This window comes from Moschus berezovskii, chromosome 18 (assembly GCF_049115385.1).
Source record: "Moschus berezovskii isolate FMDL1 chromosome 18, NW_MosBer_1.0, whole genome shotgun sequence".
In the NCBI taxonomy this organism is placed as follows: domain Eukaryota; kingdom Metazoa; phylum Chordata; class Mammalia; order Artiodactyla; family Moschidae; genus Moschus; species Moschus berezovskii.
The window spans coordinates 35673442-35686473 of NC_142477.1; the positions used below are offsets into that span (position 1 = coordinate 35673442).

At 33.8% G+C, this 13032-nt stretch overlaps 1 protein-coding gene across 4 annotated transcripts in view; it reads right to left on the reverse strand.

Moving 5' to 3' along the window:
* The window catches only part of ZFR (zinc finger RNA binding protein), an 85390-nt gene that overhangs the window by 11406 nt on the left and 60952 nt on the right, over positions 1-13032 (reverse strand). For 3 of the 4 annotated variants that reach the window (XM_055422216.2, XM_055422215.2, XM_055422217.2), the window contains 2 exons: positions 8933-9030; positions 7971-8066 (listed from right to left, as the gene is read on the reverse strand). In XM_055422216.2, the coding sequence (XP_055278191.2) occupies positions 7971-8066; positions 8933-9030 (194 nt within the window). The remainder of the gene's footprint in view (positions 1-7970; positions 8067-8932; positions 9031-13032) is intronic. The other variant, XR_008685429.2, reaches the window with a different exon arrangement.

The window sequence follows — 13032 nt, forward strand, 5'->3', positions numbered from 1 at the left end:
ACATCCCAAACCTTCTGTTGATTCAGGTAAACAGAAAGCTGTTCTTGAAAGGAGATGGTGAAGTTTCAGGAAAAAAACCAGAGCAAATTCTACACAGGCAAAGGCTCTAGGAGGCCATCACGGGTTTGAAATCTGAAGCCTAAAGGTGTGCCAAGGGAATCTACCTCAAAGACTACCACAGCACATTGAATTAGGGAACAGAAGAGAGAAAGCCCATGTCTGGAAACTCCCTGGCAGTCCTGTAGTTAGGACTCAGTGCTTTCATTGCTGGGGCCTGGCTCAATACCTGGCCGAGGAACTAAGTTCCTTACATGGGGCAGCCAAAAAAAAAAAAGAACACATGCAAGAGAGAAAGCCAAGCACTACTCTTTTCCATAAGTGATCCTCAAAGCAGAGCTCATGTGGGAAGAAAAAGAAGTATTTTAAAAGGTGTGAATAAACTAAAAGACAGCTCTTGTTTGCATGTTTCAGTATCAAAGGATGACTTGGAAATGGAACTGACAATGCTAAGCCCTAAATAAATGAAAAAAACTAAAACAAACCAGGTGTGATATCTTTGCATTTGGGTGGAACATAGAGTGAAATCTATTTCCTATGGACTTTGAGAGTCCCTTGGACTGCAAAGAGATCCAACCAGTCCTTCTGAAAGGAAATCAGTCCTGAATATTCATTGGAACGACTGATGTTGAAGCTGAAACGCCAATACTTTGGCCACCTGATGCGAAGAACTGACTCATTTGAAAACACCCTGATGCCAGGAAAGACTGAAGGCGGGAGGAGAAGGGGATGACAGAGGATGAGATGATAGGATGGCATCACCGACTCAATGGATATGAGTTTGAGTAAACTGTGGCAGTTGGTGATGGACAGGGAGGCCTGGAGTGCTGCAGTCCATGGGGCTGCAAAGAGTTGGACACAACTGAGTGACTGAACTGAACTGACGGACTTTGAATGATACTGTAAGTCACTGCTTGTAATAAATGGATCTATCCATCTGGTGCAAATACCGAGAGGGAGATTTTGTATATGTAAGGACAGACAGTATGTGAGAACTCTGTACTTTCTGCTCAGTTTTGCTGTGAATCAAATTTTTATTGTTTAAAAAACAACATTTATTTAGAAAATAATCTATTCTGGAAGAATCTTAATTTAAGGGAATGAAGATACAACTGTCAACATTTTGAGTTATAGAGAACTTGATAAAAAAAACCAATAAAATTAAAACCTCAAGGTTGAGATGAAAAGGAAGACTGCAGAGCTAATTAAGCAAACTGAACATTACTGTAACACTAATAAATTAATTATAAATAGTAAATATTGGGACATGGGTGAAAACTAAATTACTACCAAAGAAACAGTAACAGGGGACAAAAGAGGAAAGAGAACAAAGATTAAAACAATCACAAAGATAATCAATATATAGGACAAAGGGAATCCAACATAAGGGTAATTGGTGCCTCTGAAAATAGAGGATCATATTAATGATTTGTCAAATGTGCAGACAAAGATTTCAATGAAATGATGACACTAACAACGGATTCCAGGACATATTTTGGTTAAGTTACTGAAATTCAAGGATAAGGACAGAATTCTTTTACCAACCTGCAGAAAAAGTAAAGGCAAGAAAATTAGGCTGGACTTATGGTGGCTCAGATGGTAAAGAATCTGCACAAAATACAAGAGACCTAGGTTCAATCCCTGGGTCGGGAAGATCCCCTGGAAAAGGGAATGGTTAACCACTTGAGGATTCTTGCCTGGGGAATTCCATGGGCAGAGGAGCTAGGAGGGCTACAGTCCATGGGGTCACAGAGTTGGTGACCCCATGACTAAGTGATTAACATAAACCAGATTTAGCAATACTCAATGCAGAAAGATAACAGAGGAACACCAATACATGGAGTAGAAAAAACTGTGACCTAACAGTATATTTTTCAATAAAGTAATGGTAATTGGCAAAGATTCTCAAACATGAAAGAAATTTTTAAAAACTTAAAATACTTTTTGTACAAATGTACATCAATACATTTGTATTGATGATAAAATGCAGTCAACCAAGAAATAAAAAGAGGAAACCTCAGTAAAGCCCTAGTGGTTGGCACCAAAGCATTTAAACAGAGAGCATTAAATAATCAAAGGGAATATATTGACACATAAGGTAAATATAGTTATTTTTAAACTTTTAAGATTTAAAAAAGTATTAAGTGTAAACTTTCCTGTTTTCTAAGTGGAATCAGCATTCACTGAATAAAACAGATAAATCAAGAAACAGGTTTTGACACATTAAAATAAATGAATGAAACTAATGAAAAAAAGAGAAAACATTAACAAAAACCCAAAAGAAGACAGGAGGAGTAGGAGGAAGTGATCATTTTCTCAGCTTTTATAGATGAGAGGTTAACAGACATTATCTAAAATTGTTAAACAGATGAATGAAAATACCACATAAAACTATAAGGTCAACAACTAATTGACTAAATACTCAGAAGAGAAACATATTCACACATAAAAAAGAACAAGAAAAGGATAAGAATTATGGCAAAGGATGGAAAAATACCAGAAACATACCAGATAAATGCTAATAAAAACTACAGTTTAGGAGGGTGCAGTACAGATGAAATACCTGAAGGGGATTTAGAGGTTAAGCTTCCAGCTTTTAGATAAGAAAGTCACAGGTATATAAGTGCACATAGGGAACATGGTCAACAATATTGTAGTAATTGGTCTTACTGCAGTAATCATTTCATAATGTATTAAAATATGGAATTATTATGTTGTACACCTGAAACTAGTAAAACTGCGTTAGTTATAATTGTCTTTTTAAAAAGGCTAGAGTTTAGATATCAATAAACGGAGAAGACTTATTAACTAATGGCAGAAAGTGTTAATTAAATGCCCTTTAGAATGACAAAAAGTTCAAACTCACAATAATGATATAATTATTAAGTGATTTTATGTCCAAAATGTTACTGCAACAAAATAATAAAGTACAAATTGTAAAAAACACAACAGAAAGAGCAGATTTTAACTTATCTTTGTCACATGGACAGATAAAGTAGACAAAAAATATGAAGGAAAAGAGGAGAACAAAGTAACTGATGAAGTTGAACTAAGAGGTATATATTATATGCTGAGAACACATTTTTTAAAGTGCCCACACTTTATAAAAACTGTACAGATTAGACCACAAAGAAAATCTTTAGATTCCCCATACTGTGAATAGTAGAATATATTTTCTGCTTCCCAGGTGGCTCAGTGGTAAAGAATCTACCTGCCAAGCAGAAGACTCAGGTTTGATCCCTGAGACAGGAAGATACCCTAGAGAAGGAAATGGCAACCTACTCCAGTAATCCTAGCCTGGAAATACCATAGACAGAGGAGACTGGTGGGCTATAGTCCATTGGGTTGCAAAAAGTCAGACACGACTTAGCGACTAAACAGCAACAGAATATATTTACTGGATTATATGCTAGAAAAATGGAAGTTATTTACAAAAACAAAGCAACTCTTCTTCAGTCGTGTAGAATTAAAAAACTGCCTCAAAATTACTCTTGGCTTAAAGACAACATTGAAATGAATTTCAGACTGCAGAGAATATAAAGAGAAAATATTACATATATAGCCAAAACCTATGTTCAGCCTTAAATAACAGCTTTAAAATTTATCTACATAATTAAAGAATGAGTGAATTAAACAAGTATCCAACTCAAGAAGTTTGAAAAAAAAATAAACCCAAGGAAAATAGAAAATTAGAGATGAAATTAGAAATTAATGAATTACAGGGGGGTGGACAGGAGGGAGGTCCAAGAGGGAAACAATGTATGTATGTATGTATGTATGTATGTATGTATGTATTCATATAGTTGTAGGTATGTATGTATTCATATAGTTGATTTACTTCATTGTATAGGAGAAACTAACACAACATTGTAAAGCAATTATATTCTAATTACAAAAAGAAATTATTAAGAAGGAAAATGGCATATCTCGCAGCTAAATCCAAGGAGCTGGCTCTCTGAGGAGAGAGAAAAAAAAAAAAAGGCAAAATGGATAAACTACTGCCTAAAGAAGACTCTTGAGAGTCCCTTGGACTGCAAGGAGATCCAACCAGTCCATTCTAGAGATCAGTCCTGGGTGTTCATTGGAAGGACTGATGCTAAAGCTGAAACTCCAATACTTTGGCCACCTCATGTGATGAGTTGACTTACTGGAAAAGACTCTGATGCTGGGAGGGATTGGGGGCGGGAGGAGACAGGGACGACAGAGAATGAGATGGATGGATGGCATCACCGACTCAATGGACGTGAGTTTGAGTGAACTCCGGGAGTTGGTGATGGACAGGGAGGCCTGGCGTGCTGTGATTCATGGGGTCGCAAAGAGTCAGATACGACTGAGCGACTGAACTGAACTGAAAGGATATAATATTGAGAGCTATTTACATGTCAAAATACTGACATTTTGGTGTGCTTTAAACTACCAAAATACTGGTATTTTATGTTAAATGTACATGATTTCAAAGACTGGCCAGCAGCTTTCTTTGCCCTCCCTGATTCGTCCATCATTACTCTGCCATGGCCCATGTTCCCCCAGTTCCTTTCATCTGTGCATCCTCTCTTTCCACTCAGTTCTTAAAGCTCTGCACCCTCAAAGCAGAGAGGGTCCCTTGAAGTTTATGGCTCTCTCTGATGAAGAGAAAAAGCAAGGTATAGGGTAAAGAGCCATTTGCAGTGAGACTTCCAGACTTCAAAAACAGCTGAGGAGTGGCCTGAGAGTCCAGTCTCAAAAGTACTGAAGTTTAGACACGCTACAACAAAAAAAGTCTCAAGAACACCTGGGTTGTATGGACTGAAGCTGAAAGAAGCAGGAAGTAAAATGATAATGTAGAATGCTTGTATTTTTATATATTAAAAAAGTTTAATATATATAGTTTAATATGTATATTAAACTATATTTTATATATAGTTTATATAAAATTTATATGTATTTTATATAAACTTTTTATATATTAAAAAAAGTTTAATATATAATGCACATAGATTTTTATACTAAAAATCTATCAAGAATTCAATGAACTTTGATCACAAGTAAATACTGAAACACCCACTGGTTATTTTGCTCCAATATTGCACCTGCTATTACTGACTAATCTAATCAGAAAATTAAAACATTAAAGATGCTATAACATGCATTTTTAAAACTCTAAGAGCACAGAACTCGATTACATAAAAATCTGAATATCTGGTTGAATGGGTCAATTTTTCTAGGAGAAGATAAGTTGCCAAAATTAACCCCAGGAGAAGGAAAAAAATCAAACAAAACAGTTACTCACAATAAAAGAAACCAAGAAAGCGCTACCCCCTTTAAAAGGGACTGGGAACTGATAATGTCAAATGAATTTTACAAATGATCAAAAAACAGTATTTTTGATGATCCTATAAACTGTTTCAGAGTTTAGAGAAAGAACAAAAGTTCTAAATTAATTTTTATAGAGTTAGTGCAAATCTAACAAAGACGACAAAAATAAAACACAAAATTTTCTTTATTGTCACTGCAAAAGTGATGATATTCTACCAGTTATCTATTAATTCAATACAGTACTACTTAAAAATAATTAAAAGAACCTTGGAATTCATCAAACTGAACAAAATGGCAGTCAAGTTCTTTTGGAAAAAGAACATGAGAAAAATAAAACACATTTAAAACAAAACAAAAACAAAACCCCCAAACAGTGCAAGATGGTGTTTATAATGAGCATCAGAGAATGGAGAGGGGGAAATTCTGATGAAAAGGACATCAGAATTTTAAAACACACTATGAGGTTTTAAAAATTAAAAGAGATTAAGGACTTCTTTGGTGGTTTAGAGGTTAAGAATCCACCTTGCAATGCAGGGGACATTGGTCCAGTCCCTGGTTGGGGAACTAAGATGATGCCACATGCCGTGGGAGAACTAAGTCCTAAAAACTGCAACTATCGAAGCTCAAGCACTCTGGAGCCTATGTGTCATGACTAGAGTCCATGTACTGCAAGGAAAGATCCCACAGGACACAATGCAGATTCTGTGTGCCTTAACTAGACTCGATGCAGCCAGTTTAAAGAAATACGTAAAAAATCAATAGAAAAAGAGTTTAATAGAGAAGATTGAGGAATGAAAGACTACTGTAGAAACAGGCCTCCAAAACAGGAAGTTTGGTTTAAGATAGGGTTTCTTTTCCTCAGTGCTATCGACAACCAAAAATATCTCCAAACATTATCAAATTTCCCCTGGGGGTAAAACCGAAATGTGGTTGAGAACCACTGGTTTATGATAATAGTGATATTTCAAAATGAAGGTTGGGAGAACAAACATCACTACTAAATAAAATGCTAAATGGTACTGGAATAATTGTCAACCTGTCTGGAAAGACATATTGCTGGATCTACCTCTAGTCCATTTATGATTTTCCAATTAATTTAGAATTATACAAGTAATGCATGTATATTTTATCCTAGTAAAATCTGAACATTACAGATCTCTAACCTAAACCCACTTCTCACTACTGAGAGACAACTCCTGTTGCAGTACAGAATATATCCTTCCAGGAGTAAGTAAGCAAACATCTGTAATAAACATTACTTGATTCGGGGAAAAAAGCTCTAGAAGAAAGCATGTGTGAATAATCTATAACCTAAAACATGAGAGTATTTTGTAGACAGAATACAAAGTTGTTAAGTCATAAAATACTAATGGATAGAATTTGTAAAAATTTTAAACCTTTTATAAAACAGCAAAAATTAAGTTGAAAAGCAAATGAAAACTGGAAAAATTATTTTAATATAGGTAGGTGCTAATTTCTTATAGAAAGTTATTATAAATTATGGGAAATATGAATAACAGGAACTGGCAGTTAAGAGAAAAATAATTATAAATGCCAATAATCACTTAAAAGAAATTTAAATAAAAAAGTGAGACTCCATTTTTTACCTAACATGTGTTAAGAAATGTGATCTTATCCCAAAGTTAGTGAGGATGTGAAGAAAATGCTAAGTTCAACCATTTTTGGTAATTTTAAATGATCCAACTTTCCCGGTTACAATCAAAACATGTTCTTTGACCTTGGAATTCTATAGCAATTGACCCTAGCCATCACATGTATATAATACAAAGCATGACCACAATACAATGAAAATTTAATAGCAAAAGACGGCAAACAATGCAACTGTCCATCAGACGGATACCAGTTAAATAAAATATAGCATGTCCATACAAAGGAAACACCAAGTAATCAATACAGTTCTCAAAAACCTTCCAGAATTAAGATAACCCTGGCTAGTCAACTCTCCCTAACCCAACTCTAGAATCTGTAGGTTCAGTTATACTATTGAATGAATCCTTCTGTATCTGAATTTTTGCTATTTAGGAACTCAAATAGTTCAACATCAAAGAGATATTTGTACATAAATAAAAAAATAGGAATATACACTACGTGCATATATGCATTTCTCCTCCCTGGAAAAAAATCACAACAAATTATGCCATGATAAAACTGGCCTTTAAATGATGAGAAGGCTTTCACTTCTTATTTTGTGCCTTTCTGCATTATTTGAATGCACTTTTTGGATAATGTATATTTCTAAATGTTAAAAATTTCTTATACATTGTTAAAATATCAACAAAATCCTGCACAGGGAGAATAATAGCTCATTTAAAATTTTCTTTGTATCTTTATGCATGTACAACTAATAACTGCACCTATAAAAGTAATAAACACTGTCAGAAGAGTAAAAAAAGGAAAATACAAAAAAGAAAACCAAGTATAATTCTCAGCAAGTTGAACAGTCTGAAAAGACCCTAGGATTTCTCATGAGAAAAAGAAAAAAACTCCATTTAGGAAATGGAAATAAAGTTGATAATTAGATGTAAGATGAGGCTATAAAAAACTGCAGAAATATTTCTGAGACATTTATGTTTCACATACAGTTATATAATACTTACCCAGCTTGGAAAATCAGACCAAGTTGGAACTCGCTGACAGAGGTCACGGAGAATACGTATGATAATCACACAGGACTGTAGACCATTAGCTCTAGCCTTGAGAGCAACACAAAAATCAACTGAATTAATCTTAGAAATATTAAAAATATCCCTTGATGAAAAAAAAGTTAAAATACCACTGTTCAATGGAAGCTCAGATAAAAATAAAACAAAAATAACCACGTTTAAAATTGGATTCAATGAGCTGCCATTTACAGCAATATTTTATGCCAGGGTTAGTATTTAAAAGCTGATATTTTAGGTCAAAGTAAACAGATTATACAAGAATAATTGTTCTTGATCCCCTGTGAACCTTGACCTGTGTTCATTTAAATCAGTAAACTTAAAAAAAACGTCTGCCTACATTAGAAATAAAAGAAAAAGTAAAGAGCTAAAAAGTTTGTCTAGGGACTGAAAGATTAAGGAAATCTGTTTGGTTTCCTTTCTGTGCCTTTGCATAACTGCAAAGTCACTAAACCAAACAGCTGCTTCCTCACCTTTCATTCCCTACACTTATTAACTTAAGAGAAAGAGGGGAAAAAATCTTAAAACTATACACAAAGCTTTAAACACATATTCCATTATTTAAAGCAAAGTTAATCTGCAGCCTTATGGAATATAAAATATATACACAAACATGTGATGTTCCTGAACAAGTCAGCTTCAAATATAGCCACTAAAAATAAAAATAAAAAAACCCAAACTACAAAACACCCCCGAAATCCTAGTTTATTGTCAAATTAATAGTAACTGCAATGTGCAGATCTTCATACCCAGTTTTCTATGTTAACATATTTTCTGATATTTAATTTAAAATAGTATTGCTTGGGCAATCTTTTGAAATGTTTAAACACAGTTAAACATGTTGTACTGAACTACTCTCTCATAAGGCTACAAGAAAAAAGTAAAATGATGTTCCGAACCTGGAACCACTTAGCGTGGCGTAGAGCAGCCAGAGCGTCAAGGCATTTTTGCCTGTCCAAGACGTCCGGTGGGTCTTTCACCATACCCGAGGTTACATCTAAAATGGATTGAATTGGCAAAATGCAGTGAGGAATGGGTGTTTGACCAGGTGAGCAAGACACTTCCTTAAAGTAGCATCAGTGTCACACGAGCCATTTGAGGGTTTTGTCAGCACTTTAAAGTAACCCAGGAAGTTATTTAACAAACTTACATAAATCTAATATGAAGATCAAGAATTCTTTAATTTATAAATATAATAAGTAACTTCTACAAATATAAACCCTACCCCATCAAAAGAAAATCTAAAGGAAGGATTACTGGATACAGCGCACCAGCACAAAGACAACAAGAGGGAACACAAAAATCCACCTTAATAAATGAGAATGTACAGTAAACTATCCTGTTTGTTCAGTATTTTAAATGGTCACAGGTTATTTTGGGACTAAAATGTCAAAGAACTAATGATAAATATGGGATGATCAATGTAGTAACAATCACAGAAAAATAAGGAGCCAAAAACAGGCATTTATAGGAGTTCAATGATTTCTCTTCCACCAGAGAACTTTAGTTGTAAAGGAATACGAAATGCCCTTTAAAATTCAAAGTTCCCATCAGTATTCCAAAGAAAGAATAACTGGAGAGAAACAATGAGTAAAGTAGAAAAGGGCAACAGGAACTAGCACGGTTAAACAGAATAAGTATAGAAATAGAACAGATACAGTAAGCAGAATGGTTTGATGATAAATATGCAGAATCTTTTAAGTTATAGAATTTATAATAACTGATTTTAATCAATTATCATATTAAAACATATATGAGTTATATAAAACTTGAGAAGAAAATCTGAACCTAAATCAGGGCAAAAAGTTAACTTTATATTAATAAAACCAGTTGGAGAGCCAGCTTACATTCATCTAAACATATAGGTAAAATGTATATAAAAGCTGCTAATCAAATTATTCATAACTAAATCAATCTAATTCACAATTCTTGGTGATATTAAAACATTTTCTAAATATAGGAAAATAACATGCCAGGCAAGTAATTTATTGAATTTAGCAGCCTTCTAGATAGAAAGCACCCAAATTATGGCACATTTAGTATATGATTTAATAAATCATTGAGGGTACCAAATGAATATGAGACAAACAATGAAATATATGATAAAAGAACACATGAAAGATAATTTTAAGAGTACCACTGTAACTCTGGGCAAGTTATTTGATGGTATATTTTTATATGAACATTCAGAAATCTTAAGAGATACTTGTCCTTATTTTGAGTAGAAGATATATTAAAAAGCATATTTTAAAAGTGATAAAAATATATCCCTTGTCTGGGTTTTCTTTTCTTAGTTCTTACTCCTTAAATAATCAGATGGCACGGATTTTCAGAGAACATATTAGAAGGGAGGTTTACAGATACTCAAAAAACACTGTGTGGCATTCTGAAAATGAACACTGAAAGAGGAACGTGGGCACTAAAAAGAGAGGAGCAAGTCAGAAATACAAGTAATTTTTAAAAAACCAATAAATAACCTCAAAATCTGCAAGATCAACTACTGAATCCAAAAATACAGTGAACATAGTAAGAAACGGGCTATTCTGAAAGAAGGAAAAAGGACACCGGAAAGCATAGCTAATTGAAGAACTAAAAAAAGAAACAACAACAAAAAACCACTCCCCAAAGCAAGGTTATAGAACAGGCTGAAGAACCCTTTCCATGTCCCTTATTTATTTATGTTATTTGCTAAAGCTAAAATGCAAATAGGTGATAATGTGCAATCTCTAAAGAAGTTTCTGAATTTCAATGTTAATTCATGTTTAAATTTCCTCCAATGTAAGAAAAGTTTTCTTTTTGCACACAAACATTTATAACTTCGGAAATTTAAATTAATGATATAATTTCAAAGATGCCAAGACACCTATTGCAATTTAAAAACAAATTAAGAGCTATAAGTAGGAAACTTCTGTCAAATTTAGAGTGTGGATTTTTGCACCCATTCTATATTTCAAGTGGATTAACCCCTTAGATATATTGTACTAAAATCATACTTGCTTCCTAATACCCAGCTAACAAAACAAAAATTAGTTAATTTATTTAAAAAAAAAAAAAAAAAGCAAATTCTTACCCTGAGAGAGGTATTCTATGAATTTTAAGGGGTTAATCACCAGTTAGAAGACATGCTGTGTCCACACTATTTTATGATTAAAAGTTAATGGGAATATATTAATTTAAATTAACATGGTTATGTAAAATATATAATCCACCCAACAATTTAAAAACTAGTGTGAACACTGCTCAATTCTAGAAGAGACAAAGACAAAACAAACAGAACAGCCACACAAAGGACAATAAATGCCAGACTCTGCATCCAATATCCCTCTTTAAATCAAATGGCAGATGTGACACTGAGCTTTTGAAAACCTTGGTCAAAAATCCTTCCGATGTCTTGGCAGCAACCCCTGACAGGAATCAATTCCCTCTGCTAGAAGGCTTTGGACCGGGCCTGATTAGCTAAAGGTGGAAAAAAACACACACAATACTTGACTTGCTACAGAAGAGACGCTGTAGCAAGGGTTAGAACATTTGAACATTTTAAGCTTCACGTCAATTAAAGGTTTACTTAATGTTTAACTGTCAAACACAATACTGTAAAATAGATCTGCCATGTGTTTAACAGTTATTTGGGAAATTTAATCATATCCTTTAAATAATTTTTGATATTAAACAGGACCATTACGCATTTAAGAGCCTACCACACAACTATGTGCAAGTCACCAATCTCATGGTTTACAAGTACTCTTCCGGCAAAGCCTTCCTTACCCTTGGACTAACTCCCCAAAGCAAGCTAGAGGCTTTAAATGATTTTAAGACACAGAGCATTCAGAGCTGCAGTGAGGGAGAATACATACCGTTATTCTGCAGCAATCTTCATAATGAGGCTAAAGACATGGTTTACTGCAGTTATCTGCAGCAAGGAACACTATCAATGTTTCTACACTTTTTGCACATCCAACTTTTCAGCTCAGTGTCTTGAAGAAAATCTTTTAATTTTGGACTGATCATTTCTTTTACCATAATACTTATGAAATTCAGAACAATAATTCTAACTCAAGTCTGGGTCAGACAAAAGTATAATTTTGTTTCCTTTAGAAGGGACAGGTTATTAAAGACAACTACAAATATGATAATTATTAATTTCAGACTTTTGCAACAAAATGACTTGATACTGCACAAATTTAAGTAAACCTAAATATAACTGGACAAAATGTGCTCTGAAATAAAGTTAAGTGGTTATACAAGTATAATTTCGTACTAAGTACAGTAACTTTTATCTATAACATAATCAGAGATTTCCTTTTCAAATCCTAAGAGTCATATGCTGCATCCGAATTGACCAGATTGACTCAGGAACTGTTTTTCCAGCAATATCCACAGCCAGACCTTGAGTGGAAATTCATGCTCATATAAAAGATCCTTTACACAAAACCCACTTATTTTTAAGATAAAAGCTTATACAATGTACAAGTCCTGATATGTGGTATATCTATATTATGTATGCAAAGTTAGGCAAGTCTCTTAATGATCACATTTTTAGTAAAAATGTTCTTTTCCTGGGTTGTGTAAAGCCCAGTGCCTTAAAAAACAAAACAAAACTGCTTTGCTGAACGAAAACAAATTTAAGGGACAGTAATTCAGAGCCTACTCATGCTATTTTAGACAAATTAATTTTAAGTATTCTTTTCTCCTCTCTATCACAAAGAAATATTAGTGTAGACTATATAACTCCATATGCAACCAATTAAGATGTACAAAAACAACATGAAAGGAAACAAAGTAAATTTTATCTGACCCATAAAACAACAGAACCAACATACCGCAGACACTGACCATGCTTTTTGGCTTAAAAGCTTTTGAAGCTTTGAAAATGTTATAGGACAGTCCCTAAAGCAACATTGCTGGCACCAGCAGGATTTCATAGTCTACAATTGTAAAGGAAGTTAAAAACCCTTAATTGTGCTATAACTCACTAACTACGCCTACTATCATTTATTTT